We start from the raw sequence: 13,892 nt of genomic DNA, 5'->3' as shown, positions 1-13,892 counted from the left end.
CTTTTGGTGTTGTGGCATGTGGGATCTTAATTCCCTGAATAAGTTCTATGGCCCCTGCATTGGAAGCTTGGAATCTTAACCACTTGACCACCAGGGAAGTCCCCTCAAGTATATTTTTTAAAGAATGGAAAGAGGTACTGAGACCAAAGTGTTTGAAAACTGGATGTAGAAGAATGGTCCAACCCAGCCCGCTGCCTGTTTTTATAAATAAAGTTTTATTGGAACATAGGCACACCCACTCCTTTACATAAGGCTGCTTTCCTGGTGCAATGACAGAGCCAAAGAGATAGAGAGACCATCTGGGCTACAAAGCTGAAAATACTTACTCTTTGATCCTTTAAGAGAAAGTTTGCTGGACTGATGTAGAATAATGCATTTAATCTTCATGAACAGCTCTATTACTGTTTCCCTTTTGCAGATGGGAAAATAGAGGTACAGAGAGGTAAAGTCATTTTCCTTAGATCACACAGTCAGTGAGGCTGGGGCTGAGCTAAGCCCCTCAGGGTCAAATGACTGACTCCAAAGTTGGGGTGTGGTAGATGTCTTTGGTTAGTGTCCCCCTTCTTGGCCTCTGATTCCCCTTCATATGGTACTCCGTTGTTCCTTGAAGACCATCTACCTCTCCATGATTCTCTGAAGCCCTTTCTTGGGAGAACCAGGAGTTGCATTTTCAGATCAAAGGCCTTTCATGTCAGCCTAAACAAGGGATGTGTGGGTCACTATGTCATTTCCGACTCTTTTGAGACCCTATGGACTACAGCCCACCAGACTCCTCTGTCTATGGGATTTTCTAGGCAAGAATACTGGTGTGGGTTGCCATTTCCACCGCCAGGGGATCTTCCTGACTCAGGGATTGAACCTGCATCTCCTGCCTTGGCAGGTGGATTCTTTACTACTGAATTACCTGGGAAGCCCCTGAACAACAGGTATAACTGGCCTTTTGCTCACCTAAATCAACATAGCTCTCTGACCTCCTGATGTTATTAACAATGGTTTTTGGCTGTTGACTATATTCACAGAAGCATTCACAGAATAGGCAGGGAGGTAAGACCCTGGGGGTGGAAGGTGCTCTACCCCCTTCATCATGCAGCCAGCTTCTAGAAGCCTGGAGTGGGAGGATGCCGGCAGGTGCACTGCGGGCTGATGGGCAGATGGACAGATGGGGCTGGGGGTGGAGGGAGGGCAGGCTGTCAGTCCCTTCTTAAGAACCCCACCCCACCTCTGATATGCTGCCCTCACCTTGAACTGGCCATGACCCTCTTCTGCTACCGACAGGCTGCTCTGAACCTTGACCTCTAGGTTCTAGGACTCTCTGATGGCTGTGGTAATTCAGGGGCATCTTAGGAAAGTCTGTGAAATGGAATACAGCTTGGGATGGAGCCCTTCAGAAGCAGCTTCTTGGGTGCGGGTGAGTGGGGTGGGAGCGCCAGAGGCCTCGGGTAGGGCTCACCTCCCACTGGACTCGGGGGTCCTGAGCTAGGCTTCCAGGTACCTCCTGCAGGGTGTTTCCAATAGGAATTTTGCTAATATTTGAGGCCTCACACATTCTCTTTGGGGCCTCACTGGCCGGATCATGCAGGAATATTATCCAGCAAACTGTGGAGCCGTGGGGAGGTGGTGGTGGGGGGTGGTCTGAGGGTGGAGGCATGGGGCGGTGGTGGTGGGGCTCTATTGCCCTGCTGTCCCCCAACCAGGACAACCAGGTAAAGACCCAGCCAGTGTCTCTGGCTTTAACTTTTTTGCAAAGAGTCCTGGCTGGAGAGCTACCGCTTTCTCATCCTTAACCACTTTCCAAGTGCCTCCTACCAAAGTACCCCCAAAGAGACGTGGGGAGTACTTTGCAGAAGCTATAAAGACCACTCCAACACAGAAGCCCTTTGATTCAACTTTTTTTTATTTTTTTTTTTCTTTTTGAATGTCATGCAATAATTCACAGTCCCAAGCCCACAGTTTTCAAACAAGGTAGGAAAAAGGAAAAAAGAAGCAAAGGAAATCAGTGGTGGTGTTTTTTTTTTCTTTTTTCTTTTGTTATTTCAAGCAGGACCAAATGTCAGAAAAAAATGCTTCTTTTCTCAATCATTAATTTTTTTGTCCTTTTTAAAATTGTTTATTTTTTTTTAAATTGATTTCTGCAGGCAGTAATAGTAGGGTTTGGTATAACCAGCAAGCACTCCTGTGTGTGTCTGAGAACGTGTGTGGGGTATGAGTGTGTCTGGTGGCGGTCTGTGTGGGACGCTGGGTTTCCTCTTCGCTTCCGGCTTCTAGCCACACACACACACACACGGGCCACCAGCAGGCGTTCACCAGGGAAAGGAAAGATTTCAATTGAGATGATAAAACTCATCAATAGAAGCAATTTTTTTTTCTCCCCGTTTTTCTTTTAAAAATGTTTTTTTTTTTTTTTTTTGAAATTTCCATTTTCCCCAAGGTTCTCCAAAAATGGCTGAGTTAATTCGAATCCCTTGGCTGTGTGGTTTGTCTGCCCCCGAGGGCCCCCCGCCGTCGTCGTGGGGGATCGGGGCTGGGTGGGGGGCGCCGTCGCTGCCCAGGAGGGTCTTTCCGGGACACCCTGGTGTGTCCCGGCCCTGGGGACTCCCTCCAGAGTCCGGGGTCGTCCGGCTGGTCCTCTCCTGGGCCCTCCCGGGCCTCCCCGCCCCCGTGTGCTGGGCAGGTGGCAGCGAGGTGGCCCCGCGGCCGGTGCGGCTCCTCCCCGAGGGGGGCGTGTGCGTGGGGTGCGTGGGGGGGCCGGGCGGGCGCCACCTCGCCCGGGCTTAGCACCAGTCATCGTCGTCGGTCTCGCTGTAGGCTTCGTGCAGGCCTTTCCGGGAGCCCGGCCCGCGGGGCCTGGCCAGTCCGTGGGCCGGGTAGTAGCCGTTCGGGAGTCGCCGGCCGTGCCTGGAAGGCGAGGCGCAGGCCGGGCCCGCGGCCCGGGGAGTCCTGGGCGAGCACGCGTGGCGCGCGGGGGGCGGCGCGTCGTAGGCGGCGGCCCGGGGCTCCTCCTCCTCCCCGCCGCCGCCGCCCGGGCCGTCTGGCTCGTCGTAGTCGGAGCCCCGGTAGTAACCGTGGTGGTGCCGGGGGCCCGGGGGGCCCTCGGCCGCGTGCGCGCCGGACGCCGGCCATCGCGCCCCGCCGTGGCGACACGGCGCCCTGGGGGACTCGCTCCGGGCCGGGCCCGGGATCCGCCGCTCCATCGCGGGCGAGCGGCTGCTTCCGTGGCCTCCCGTGGGAGGCCGCTCCCCGGCCAGGGGCTCGGCCACGGGGCCCGGGTACCTCCGCGGGCCGCTGGGGGCCGTTCGGCCCGGCCGCGCCGCGGGCTGCTGCTGCTGCTGGGGACCCGAGCCGCCGGCCTTACGGATCACGGGGGAATAGGACACGTGCGGCCGGGGAGTGGAGGGGGTCTGGGGGAGCTGGCGGCGTCCCCGCCGCGGAGTGCTGGTACCAGATGTTGAGGGGGCTGGGCTTCCACTTACGGAACTACTGCCCTACACGAAAATTGAAACAAAGGAAATCAAAAAAAAAGATACAACAAAATCAACCAGAAGGAGACGGGAGGAGACACAGAGGACGGGAGGGTGGGGAGCGAAGGAAAATTCAGAGGACGGGGGAGGAGGGTGGGCGGGGAGGACACACAGGACGTTCAAATGGAAAAAAAGGAAAAAAGCAACAGCCACAGGTGGGAGGAGGAGGAGGAGGGGACAAGGAGGAGGGGGAGTGAGACAAGGAGGGTCGGGGGAAGTCGAAAACCAACACAACAAAGTGAAAAGAGAAATGAGAAATGGAGTTTTGTAAGTTTCGGGGTTAAAAATAGCAGAAGTTTCAAAAATTACTCACAGGCGTCCAGAGGACAGAAATCATAATTGAAACAAAAAACGGAAGCTGGGTTAAAGGAAAGCAAAAGGCAGAAGGTAGCCAGGGTGGGCGTGAGTCGTAAAGACCACTGCTGGCCCGAAACTCAAACGTGATCCACAACCAAAGAGGAAGCAGCTGCGGGCGGCGGGGAGCGGGGTGGCAGGCGGGCAGGGGGCTGGGGTGCAGAGTGGGGAGCCAGAGTGGCAGGGGCCAGTGTCCACCCCTGCCCGAGCCCAACCCCCTGGCTTGGGGAGCCCCATGGTGGGCAGGTCAGAGATCACGGCAGGAGTGGGGAACCCCGCCCAGAGGGGGCTGTGGGCTGTGGCCCCCCATCCTCTCCCGGAGGGGTCCACAGTGCCTCCTGCCACACCCACCTGACGGTGGGCCATGTGCTCCCGGCCCTCACTGGGTGAGCGGGACCAGCGCTGGTCACGGGCCCGGGGCCGGCCGTGCTCAGGCCGCTCCTGGGTGTAGCGCTCCTTGTCAGGGGGCGGGGGATGGTGGTGGTGGTGGTGGTGGTGGTGTTGCCGATGCTTCCGGTCCTTGGGCCGGCCCCGCTCCTGGTCTCTTTCCTTTGATGGCAGGTCCCCAGACTGGGTGGTCATGCTCAAGTCTGTCCCCAAGCCTAGGGCCGCATGGGGTCAGACAAGACAGATGGCTGTGAGGAAAGGGCAGCATGGGACGTGCATGTGGGCGGCTTCTAAGCAGGACTGCGGGCCCTGCGGGCACCTGCCCTTGGGCCCAGGGTGGCTTGGTGGGTGTGTGTGGGGGAGCTGGTCACCAGGGTCTGAGCAGCAGCTGGCGCATCTCGGTCCCCCTGGGTCCTATCCAGGCCCTTCTGTCTTTCCTTACTCAGTGTTTACCCTGCTCTGCCTTCTCCCCCATCTCCCCTGCTCTGTCCCCTTACACAGCCTCCGGTCCCTGGGCCTTGCAGGGCGACCCACCTGTGTCCACGTCCGTGTAGCGGCCCAAGGAGCGCTCGGAGGTGCGGTGGCCACGGTCTCTGCGCCTCTGGTGGTGCCGCTGGTTCTCCTCGGGCGGCACCCTCTCCAGGGAGTAGTCGTCCAGGCGCCGGGCCTTGGGGCCCAGCACGGAGGCCGAGCGCTTCATGGGGCTGGTGTCTGAGATGGTCTGGGGTGGGGGGGAACAGGCTGGTGGGCTGGGGTCAGTGGCCGGGACGCAGCAGTCCCGGTCTGCCCCATCCGCCATCAGTGATGAGGTGTGACCATCCAGGGGTGGGATCTGGTTGGGGGAGCCCTGAGCCTCAGGCTCCAGGACTCCTCTGTCCCCTCCCCAGCTCCTCCTGGGTTCCTCCAGGAGGCCCCATTCTCTCCACCTCCTGCTGGGACAGGCAGGTTGGCTGAAGGGCAGAGCTTCTCCCATCTGGAGTACAAACCTGGGAGCCCTGGGCAGCCCGGCCTGCTCTCCAAAGCGAGTGAGGAGCCTCAGCCTCTCCTTGCTGCCAGGCCTATCGGCCCAGGGCCAGGCACCCAGCACACACAGTCCTCCTTGGCCAACTGGGACCGGACTTTCCTGCCCACCTGAGTCCAGCTTCTATGGGAAGCCTTTGAGGGACTGGCCTGGCATTTGAGACCCCCGGGGGGACCTGCTCTCCTCATCCTTGGCCTGCAGCTTGGGGGCCTCTGTGTTTGCTGCACCCTTGGGTGGAACTGGGTTCCCTGTGGCTGGGAGAGGAGAGAAAGAAGACAGAGCAGACTTGCCCAGGGCTTGGCCCAGTGGCACTGCCTGAGACTGGAGTCTTAAGGGACTCGGGGCTGAGACCAGAGGTTCATAGGTGGTGTCATGGGAAAGAGCCCCCAAGAAAGAGTGAGCCAGGCAGGGCTACAGGTCAGGCTTCTTGGAACGATGGACGCCCGCCTGCCAGGCCTGGGGGCCTCTGAAGACAGGGTGGGAGGTGGGGGGTCAGGGCGGGGTCACCCCTCCAGGGCACACGTGGGGCACACAGAGAACACAACACATGAGGATGGGGCTCCACGGGGTGGGGGGCAGGGGTGTGGTCTGCGAAGAAAGGGTGGGGTCCGAGGACCCGGAGAGATGACAGAACTCCCACGAGGGGGGGTGGGCGGGAAGAGGGGGCCGGAGCCCAGCTGGGCGGCGCGGGCGGGCGCGGTACATACACTGAGGTTATTCCCACGTGGCCGGCCCCTTCTCCTCTGTCACAGCCCCACGGGATGGTGCACACAGAAAAAACAGAAAGAAGGAAATAAATATAAAAGCCGAGAGGGAGAGGGAGAGGTGTGTGGGAGATGGAGGAGAATGCCAGGGTCGGGGAGAGAGAAGAACCTGAGGTGGGGAGGGAAGGGGGAGGGGGAGAGAGGTTAACGTCCCCGGTGTGTGGGTGACCCCAGGCCCGGCTGGCCTTCCTCCCATGGGGACGGAGCACACAGATGGCAGAGGCACGAGACCGACAGATGGGGCGACGTGGCCGCAGGCGCCTGGCCCTGGACTCTGCCTCATGCAATGCGCCCAGCCCTGGCTCCGCTGACACTCAAAGCTTCGGGGGTGGGGTGGGGTGGCCGTCAGCTGGCTTGTGCCCCCCTTCTCCTGGGGCCCGGAAGCTCGGTCCTGGTTGGGCTTTGGGGGGCCCATCGGGATGGGACTGGACAGTCACATGCAGGCTGGGTGCCTCCCACCCAAATTCCCAGCAGCCAGAGGCCACACCCCTGGGCGACCCTGGCCCAGCCAGGCACAGCACAGCCCAACCCCTGCCACCCCCACCCTGCGCAGATGCCACGGCATAGCACACGGGCAGCCTGCCACAGTCAGACATGCCGCCCTGCCTCTCAGGTTGGGTGGACAGCCCAGCCATGCTTCTGGCCCCTCTGTCCTGGGGGGCCAGGGGCAGTGGGACCCTGCCCCCTGACAACCAAGCCCGCAGCTGGGTAAAGCAGCCACACACAGACACGCGTCAGGCACACACACCTGCTTCTCCCCAGCGGCTCTCACAGAGACCAGACAAACGACTCCCAGGCCCCACCCCAGACATGCTACCAGGTCCTGGGACCTGCCAAGTTCCCCAGAGCATGTATGATGTATGAGCACACCCATCCCTGTGTGCATGCGCCTCTGTGCGCATGCGTGTGTGCGTGCGTGCATGGATATTCTTGATTGCAGCTCTCACCGGGGCCTGACACATCCTCTCCCATCCCCCATCCACATCCCCGATATGTGTCCTCCATATCCTCCGGCCTCAGCATCCCTAAACGGAGCAGAGACAAACCCCGAGGCGGTGGCCATGGTGCCCTGCCCCAGAGGAACCTCGTCCCCTCTCAATCCTCTGTCAGGGAGAAACTAAGAGGATTGGGGCCTCTGAGGGTTCCAGAGGTGTGGACCCTGCCCGCTGCAGCCAAGGGTGCAGAAGTCCCCCCCTGCCCTGGGTCCCTGGGCTGCATAGGGAAGCTGGGACTCCAGAGGCCAAGTCCAGTCCCCAGGGTGGTGGGTGAAAGCTCTCACCTGGTTCTCGGCAGGCAGGCGGGGCATGGAGGCGGCCCGGGCCTGGCCTTCAACGGGGAAGTAGTGCTCACTGTCAGAGTAGCCGTCTCTGCCCATCTCTCGCATCTCCACAGACTGCGGGGCAGATGGCGAGGCTGGGTGAGCCCCGGGGCCGCCTGGCTGGGGGACCCCGGGGTAGAGGGTTGGCTGGGTGTGTGCAGAGCTGCAGGTGAGGGGCCCAGACCCCTCCTTCTTGTCCTGCCCGGGCCGGGGAGCCAAGGGGGCGCTGGGGCCATGGAGGTACCTGAGAGTTGGGTTGGCTATTAGGCATATCAGTGGGGGGGCCCCGCTCTGGGCTCCATGTGCCCGTCTTCTGGAACATCTCCTGGGCCCGCTGGGTCACCCAGGATGGGCTCTCTTTCATGCCACTTTCGTGAGCCATCCTGTGTGGGGTACAGAGGCCAGGGTGATGGTGGGCACTCTGGTGGCTTTTGCACCTGGCACCCCGCACCCCTGTTGCCCTGCCTTCTGGCCAAGAGGGACACTCACAAGCCTCCTCCTGGGTCCAGCTGGGTGGAGGGGAGGGCGTTCTGGCCAGGCCCCCCCTCCTGTGTTGGCGATGGGGGCTCCATGCGCTGGAACATGAGAGGTGTCCGGTTCTGGGGAAGCAGAGAGCAGCGTGTGTACACAAGGTGGCCAGGGGGTGGGGGGAGAGGGGACAGATGGAAGAGGGTATCCCAGGCTGAGGCTTTGGTTTCAAGACTGCAGTGAGGAGGCTATGGAGGGTATGCTTAGCCCACCCATGGGGTGAAATCCTAGAAGCCATTCTTGAAACCCACCCCTACCCTAAAACACACACACACATTCAAGTCTGATCCATCAGCGAGTCCTCTAGACTCTTCCAAATCCATCCATAACCAGATCACTTCTCACCGCTCCATGACCCCCATCCTGGTTTTCATCAGTCTGGCCGGGACCACTGCCCCCTCCCAGGCTCCCAGCTCCAGCCCTTACTCTCCATGGCCACCAGAGAGCACCAGTGAGCAGCGGCAAGCGATCACTTCCCACCTCTCCTGAGGCACCCTTGTGGCTCCCACTTCACTCTGAGCAAAAGTCAAAGGCCCACAAATCCTGAATAATCCGTCCTGTCACCTCCCCACTCTCGTCTCCTTCCCCTGCCCCTCTTGCTCACTCTGTTCTGCCATACTGACTTCGCTGCTATTTCTCAAACTCACGGTCCTGCCTCAGGGCCCTTGCACTGGCTATTCCCTCTGCCTGAAACACTCTTCCCCTAGGTATCTGCTTGGCTCTCTCTCCTCTTCCTTCAAGTCTTTCCTCTGATGTCACTTCCTCAGCAATGCCTCCCAAACTACCCCTTTCAAATCACGTTCCCTTGCCCGCCCCCCCTGCTTTTTCTCGTGGCACTTACTTTTTTCTGTAGTGCGATATAATTTCATCATCTATCATTGGTGGCCTTCTGCGAACTGGAAGGTCTGCTCTGCAGGGATTCTGGTCTGTTTTGCTCACAGACACATACCCAGAGCTGAGAAAGGTGCCTGGCACACCATAGGTGCCCCATAATTAATAAAAAAAAAAAAAAGTTTATTTGTTCTGCTTATTGGATTATTTGACTGCACTGGGTCTTAGTTGCAGTATGTGGTATCCAGTTTCCTGAGCAGGGATTGAACCTGGGCCCCTTGCATTGGGAGCGTGGAACCCTAGCCACTGGACCACCAGGGTAGTCCCTGCCCAGTAAGTGTTGGTGGAGCAAATGAGTTACTCCACTTTATGTCTCCTTGGCACTGCCCTCCTCCTTCAGTGACCTGTCCTGGAGCCTGACGTCATCCCACTGTTCTGGTTGGTCCTCACGGTGACAAGGGAGACACTGTCTCCCAGCCTGGGTGTCCACAGAGTGATGGACAAAGGAAGGAGCGGCTGTCAGGGCTGCAGCCATACCTGTTCCTCGCGCATGGCCTGAAGCTTCTTGGCCTTGCTCTGCCGGTAATACTCCATGATCATCATGGCCGCATAGATCTTCCCCACTGTCAGGTCCGTGGCTGGGGGCACAGGATGAGCTCACCGTGGGTGAAGGCCCGGTATGCACCAGCCCCGCCATCCCGAGGCCTCCTCTTCCCTCCCCCATCTCTGTCCCAGGCCGGGCCTGGCTCTTACACTTGTGGGGGGTGACCAGCAGGTCCAGCGTCTTCTGGGACAGATTGGGCCAGATGGCCATCATCTCCTTCCGCAACTCAGCATCCATTTGTTGTTTGTCAGCTCCACCTGCGAGTGGGAACAGAGAGGCATCAGCTGGCCTCTGGGGAAGCTGCAAAGCCATAGGCTCCTTCTGATCCAGGCTCTGGGGTCCTGGTCCCCAGCAGGGCTGGGGCCTTTGAAAGACTGTGTGGGAGACACTCCAGCATCCAGAGGGACTGGCCTGGTTCCCACTTACCAGCTGCGTGACATGGGTGTTAGTCTACTGTGCTGTGCCTCAGTTTGCCCATCTTTGAAATGGGGATGATGGCAATAGTACCTGCCTCAGTGAGTTATCTGAAGATCAGAGTAGTTGATGGGCAGCATTAGAACTATGTCTGCTGTAGGGAGCCTGGGGTACGCCTCAGGGAATAGTCCTGATAGAGGAGGTTTGTCCCTCAACCAAATTTCCCCTTCTATGAATGCTGACCTTGGAACTAGCTGACCCCTGGCCCCTCACCCCAGCCATGGTGATTACTTGTCTTCTCTGCCTGAGTACACGCGAGTGTAGCCCTTCCTGCCTTCCCTGGGATTGGCTGGGGCCATGAGATGAGTTCTTGCCAATGAGGTGTGAGCAGAGTGAGGTGCCACTTTGGGCATTTAACGGCCAGTGCAGAACCCTCCTGAGTTCTCATTCCCTCTGTCACAGCAACTGGTAACACTGGGGACCGTGGTTGCCCACTCAGGCCTGGTCCCTGAGTGACTAACGAACAGAAGACCCTGCCGACCCTGGAAGACGTTCCCACATGATGCAAGTGGGAAGTCAATCTTTGTTGGTTCAAGACCTTCTTTGTTACAGCGGCACATTCTCATTCATCCTGACTGATACATCAGCCTGGACCCTGTTTCGACTCTTGTTTCACAGCCCCCAACATGAGGCACAGGGGTGCTGTCCTAACATTTACCAGCAGTTAGGGACATTGATTGGAGAAGGCAATGGCACCCGACTCCAGTACTCTTGCCTGGCAAATCCCATGGACGGAGGAGCCTGGTGGGCTGCAGTCCACGGGGTCGCGAAGTCGGACATGACTGAGCGACTTCCCTTTCACTTTTCATGCATTGGAGAAGGAAATGGCAACCCACTCCAGTGTTCCTGCCTGGAGAATCCCAGGGACGGGGGAACCTGGTGGGCTGCCGTCTATGGGGTCGCACAGAGTCAGACACGACTGAAGTGACTTAGCAGGGACATTGATGACAGCTAGAGAAAGGGTCTGAGGGCTTTCTGCTGGGCCAAATATTAACCCTGTGGTTGCTGGATTATGGGAGGAGGTCCAGGAGATATGGGGGAAGGGCAGGGGCTGGCTATCAGCCAGTTTAGTAGTATTTCAGTGTTTGAACCACCATCCATGGGGGCCTGCTGGCTGAATAGCTGACCCACCCAGGTAGCCCCAAGAACCCCCTTTGCCTCCACTCCCTGTCCACCTCTTGTCGCCCACCACCTGCTCTCATGGCCCTTCCTTCTCCCACTCCACTTTCCAGATCCAGCCTAGGACAGTCTTTGGACCTCCTGTGCAGTTTCTTCTCAGCAGATGTGGGTCAAAGCACAGACATCTGCCAGGCACTCCGTGCTTTCATTCATCTTCCCTTGTGTGACTCCAGAGACAGGTGTCTATTTTGAGAAAAATTCTTTCAGAAGGGTCTTTTGTCAAGTCAAGCACAGATCCTATTCTACAGTGAGGATCTGGAGGCAGCAGGGAGCTGAACCGCCTGGACCAGTGTAGTGGCCTCTGCGCAAGTCCTCCCACACCCACCAGAGGGCGCTCGTGAACACCTGAGGGCAGTCGCCTCTGCCCAGGTCCACCTCCCATAGCCCTCCCATAGCCACCAGAGGGCGCCCCCGAACACCTGCATCAGTCACTTGTCTCCGGCGCTCAGAGCCCTTCAAGGCTCTCACCTCACCCAGGGTGATCTCCCCAAGTCCACGAGACCCTGAACCATCTGCCCTCATCTCTATTTTCCCGTTTGGTCACTCTTTTCCAGCCACACCAACCTCCTCCATGCTCCGCAACCACGCCAAGCATCGTCCTGCCTCAAGGTCTTTGTATAGGCTGTTTCCTCTGCCAGGACGGTCCTTCCTACAGGTATCGGTGTGGTTCCCTCCCTCATCCGCTTCAGGTCCCTGCCCAGATCCTTTATCAAAGAGGTCTTCTAGCCGCCTCCCAACCTAAAGCAGCCCCCCACTTCTATGCCTTTTTCTGGCTTTATTTCTCCATTCTGTACTTATCGCCTCATGCTGTTGCTCACCGCCTCACTTCTGGTGTCTGTGGGGTCTAAAGGTGCAGAGATCACTGGGGCCAAGCTGTGTGGGGGTGGGGCTGATGGGTGGGCCTGGACTCAGGTTGCGGGAGACCCTTCAAATAATCATCTGTTCTGTAGCTGGCCTTTCAACACCCTTGACACCAACCTATAACAGTTTTTCTTTCCTCTAGGAAAGCAGTTGGAATTAATAGCTACATCTCCCATCCTCTGTAGCTAAGTGAGGTGCCTGGGGCCTCTGGTTCCTTTTCAGAGACATGGGAAGGGAAAGAAGAGAACGTGACATTCCTGTGAAAAGTCACTTTTGCCCAATAGCTTACGTATTTCCTGTCTCGGGTGGAGAAAAGGAAGCCACTTATTGTTATGGATTGAATTGTGTCCTCCCAAAATTCACATTGATGCCTGAATGCCCAATGTAATGGCATTTGGAGATGGGTCCTTCAAGGAAGTGACTAAAGTTATATGAGGCTATAAGGGCGGTCCCTAAGAGAGACAGACAGCAGGCGTGCATACGCACAGAGGAAAGGCCATTGAGGATACAGCAAGAACGCGGCCGTTTGCAAGCCGAGAGGCCTCTCAGGAGGGACCTAACGTGCTGGCACCTTGATCTTGGATGTCCAGTCTCTAGAACTGTGGGAAAGTAAACTTCTGTTGTTTACGTACTGTCTCTGCTATTTTTTTACGGGAGCCTGAGCTCACTAGGATACCTGTTCTTGGTGAATGGTTGAGGCAGGGTCAAGGTTTCTTGCCCTGTCAGACACTGAGGCTGGATCATTCTTGGTTGTGGGGCCGTCCTGTGCGCTGTAGGATTTCAAGCATCCTCGGTCTCTACCCACCAGTTACCAGTAGCGACAACCAAGCCTGTCCCCGACATTGCCAGGTGTCCCCTGGTAGACACAACGCCTCCGGTTGAGAATCACCACCTTAGGCTCCTTCTGCTTCAATTCACATGTTAATCTCTCATTCGGGATTGTTGTTCCCATGGAAATACAGTAAATACCCTGCCTGTGAATCTTTAAGTTGAGAACTTTCAAAGATGCGAACGTGCGTTCCATCAGTGTCAGGCCAGGCATGAGTTAAACTGCAGCTTCCCTCCATGTCCTACTGCTGAGATCCTTCCACTCTGCCATCTTCAGCCTCCTCTCCCTCCGCCGGTCAGTAGCTCTTCTTGCCTGCTCACTCAATTCCAGCCCCTGTATGCCAGCTGTTATGCTATACTCTGTACTTTTTAAGGTACTATACTGTAAGATTGAAAATGTTTTCTGTTTGTTCTTATATATTATTTGTGTGAAAAGCATTATAAACCTATTACAGTACAGTACTGTATAGCTGATTATGTTCATTTGGTACCTAGGCTAGTCTTTTGGACTTAGGAACACATTGGACTTATGAACGCTCTTGGAACAGAACTCATTCATATGTAGGGGACTTACTATGAAGGGAAACTCCTTAGGGGATTTCAAGGCAGCTCTCCCTTGGGGTCATGGGATCCACTCAAGGCTGAATCCCACGTTGACTCCTCCTCCAGGTATGGAGTTGTTAATACTGGGGCTCCCAGGGCGTCCCTGGTGGCTCAAATGGTAAAGAATCTGCCTGCAATGCAGGAGACCTGGGTTCCATCCCTGGGTCGGGAAGATCCCCTGGGGAAGGAAATGGCAACTCACTCCAGTATTCTTGTCTGGAGAATTCCATGGACTGGGGAGCCTCACAGGGTTTCAAAGAGTCTGACATGACTAAGCGACTGACACTTTCACTTTCAAAGACAGAAGGTACCCTTGTATTTGGGCATCAGTCCCCCAGAAACCAGTTGAGTCCCAGCGTCTTCCCCTCCCCTACATCACTCTACACACCCCTGGTGAGCCTTCTCTGTTGCAGGATCTGTCCCAGGCACGTGGCAACATTCAAGAGCTTCTCTTGGGACTTCGCTGGTGGTCCAGTGGTTAAGACTCCATGCTCCCAAAGCAGGGGCCTTGGGTTCAATCCCTGGTTGGGGAACTAACATCTCATATGTCACGTGGCCAATAAATAAATAAACTAAAACATTAAAAAAAAAAAGCCTCCCTGGCATGCCAGGTACCATAAGG

At 57.1% G+C, this 13,892-nt stretch overlaps 1 protein-coding gene across 4 annotated transcripts in view; it reads right to left on the bottom strand.

Moving 5' to 3' along the window:
- Positions 1–1,857: 1,857 nt before the first annotated feature.
- The window catches only part of CACNA1A (calcium voltage-gated channel subunit alpha1 A), a 254,178-nt gene continuing 242,143 nt past the window's right edge, over positions 1,858–13,892 (bottom strand). For 2 of the 4 annotated variants that reach the window (XM_070792700.1, XM_070792698.1), the window contains 9 exons: positions 9,475–9,582; positions 9,259–9,359; positions 7,852–7,961; positions 7,607–7,745; positions 7,324–7,437; positions 5,988–6,023; positions 4,794–4,980; positions 4,224–4,474; positions 1,858–3,482 (listed from right to left, as the gene is read on the bottom strand). In XM_070792700.1, coding sequence (XP_070648801.1) covers positions 2,772–3,482; positions 4,224–4,474; positions 4,794–4,980; positions 5,988–6,023; positions 7,324–7,437; positions 7,607–7,745; positions 7,852–7,961; positions 9,259–9,359; positions 9,475–9,582 — 1,757 coding nt within the window. In that variant the 3' untranslated portion in view covers positions 1,858–2,771. The remainder of the gene's footprint in view (positions 3,483–4,223; positions 4,475–4,793; positions 4,981–5,987; positions 6,024–7,323; positions 7,438–7,606; positions 7,746–7,851; positions 7,962–9,258; positions 9,360–9,474; positions 9,583–13,892) is intronic. The other 2 variants (XM_070792699.1, XM_070792697.1) reach the window with 2 other exon arrangements.

This window comes from Bos indicus, chromosome 7, assembly GCF_029378745.1.
Source record: "Bos indicus isolate NIAB-ARS_2022 breed Sahiwal x Tharparkar chromosome 7, NIAB-ARS_B.indTharparkar_mat_pri_1.0, whole genome shotgun sequence".
Taxonomy (NCBI): domain Eukaryota; kingdom Metazoa; phylum Chordata; class Mammalia; order Artiodactyla; family Bovidae; genus Bos; species Bos indicus.
This window is presented reverse-complemented; position numbering and strand designations above follow the sequence as displayed.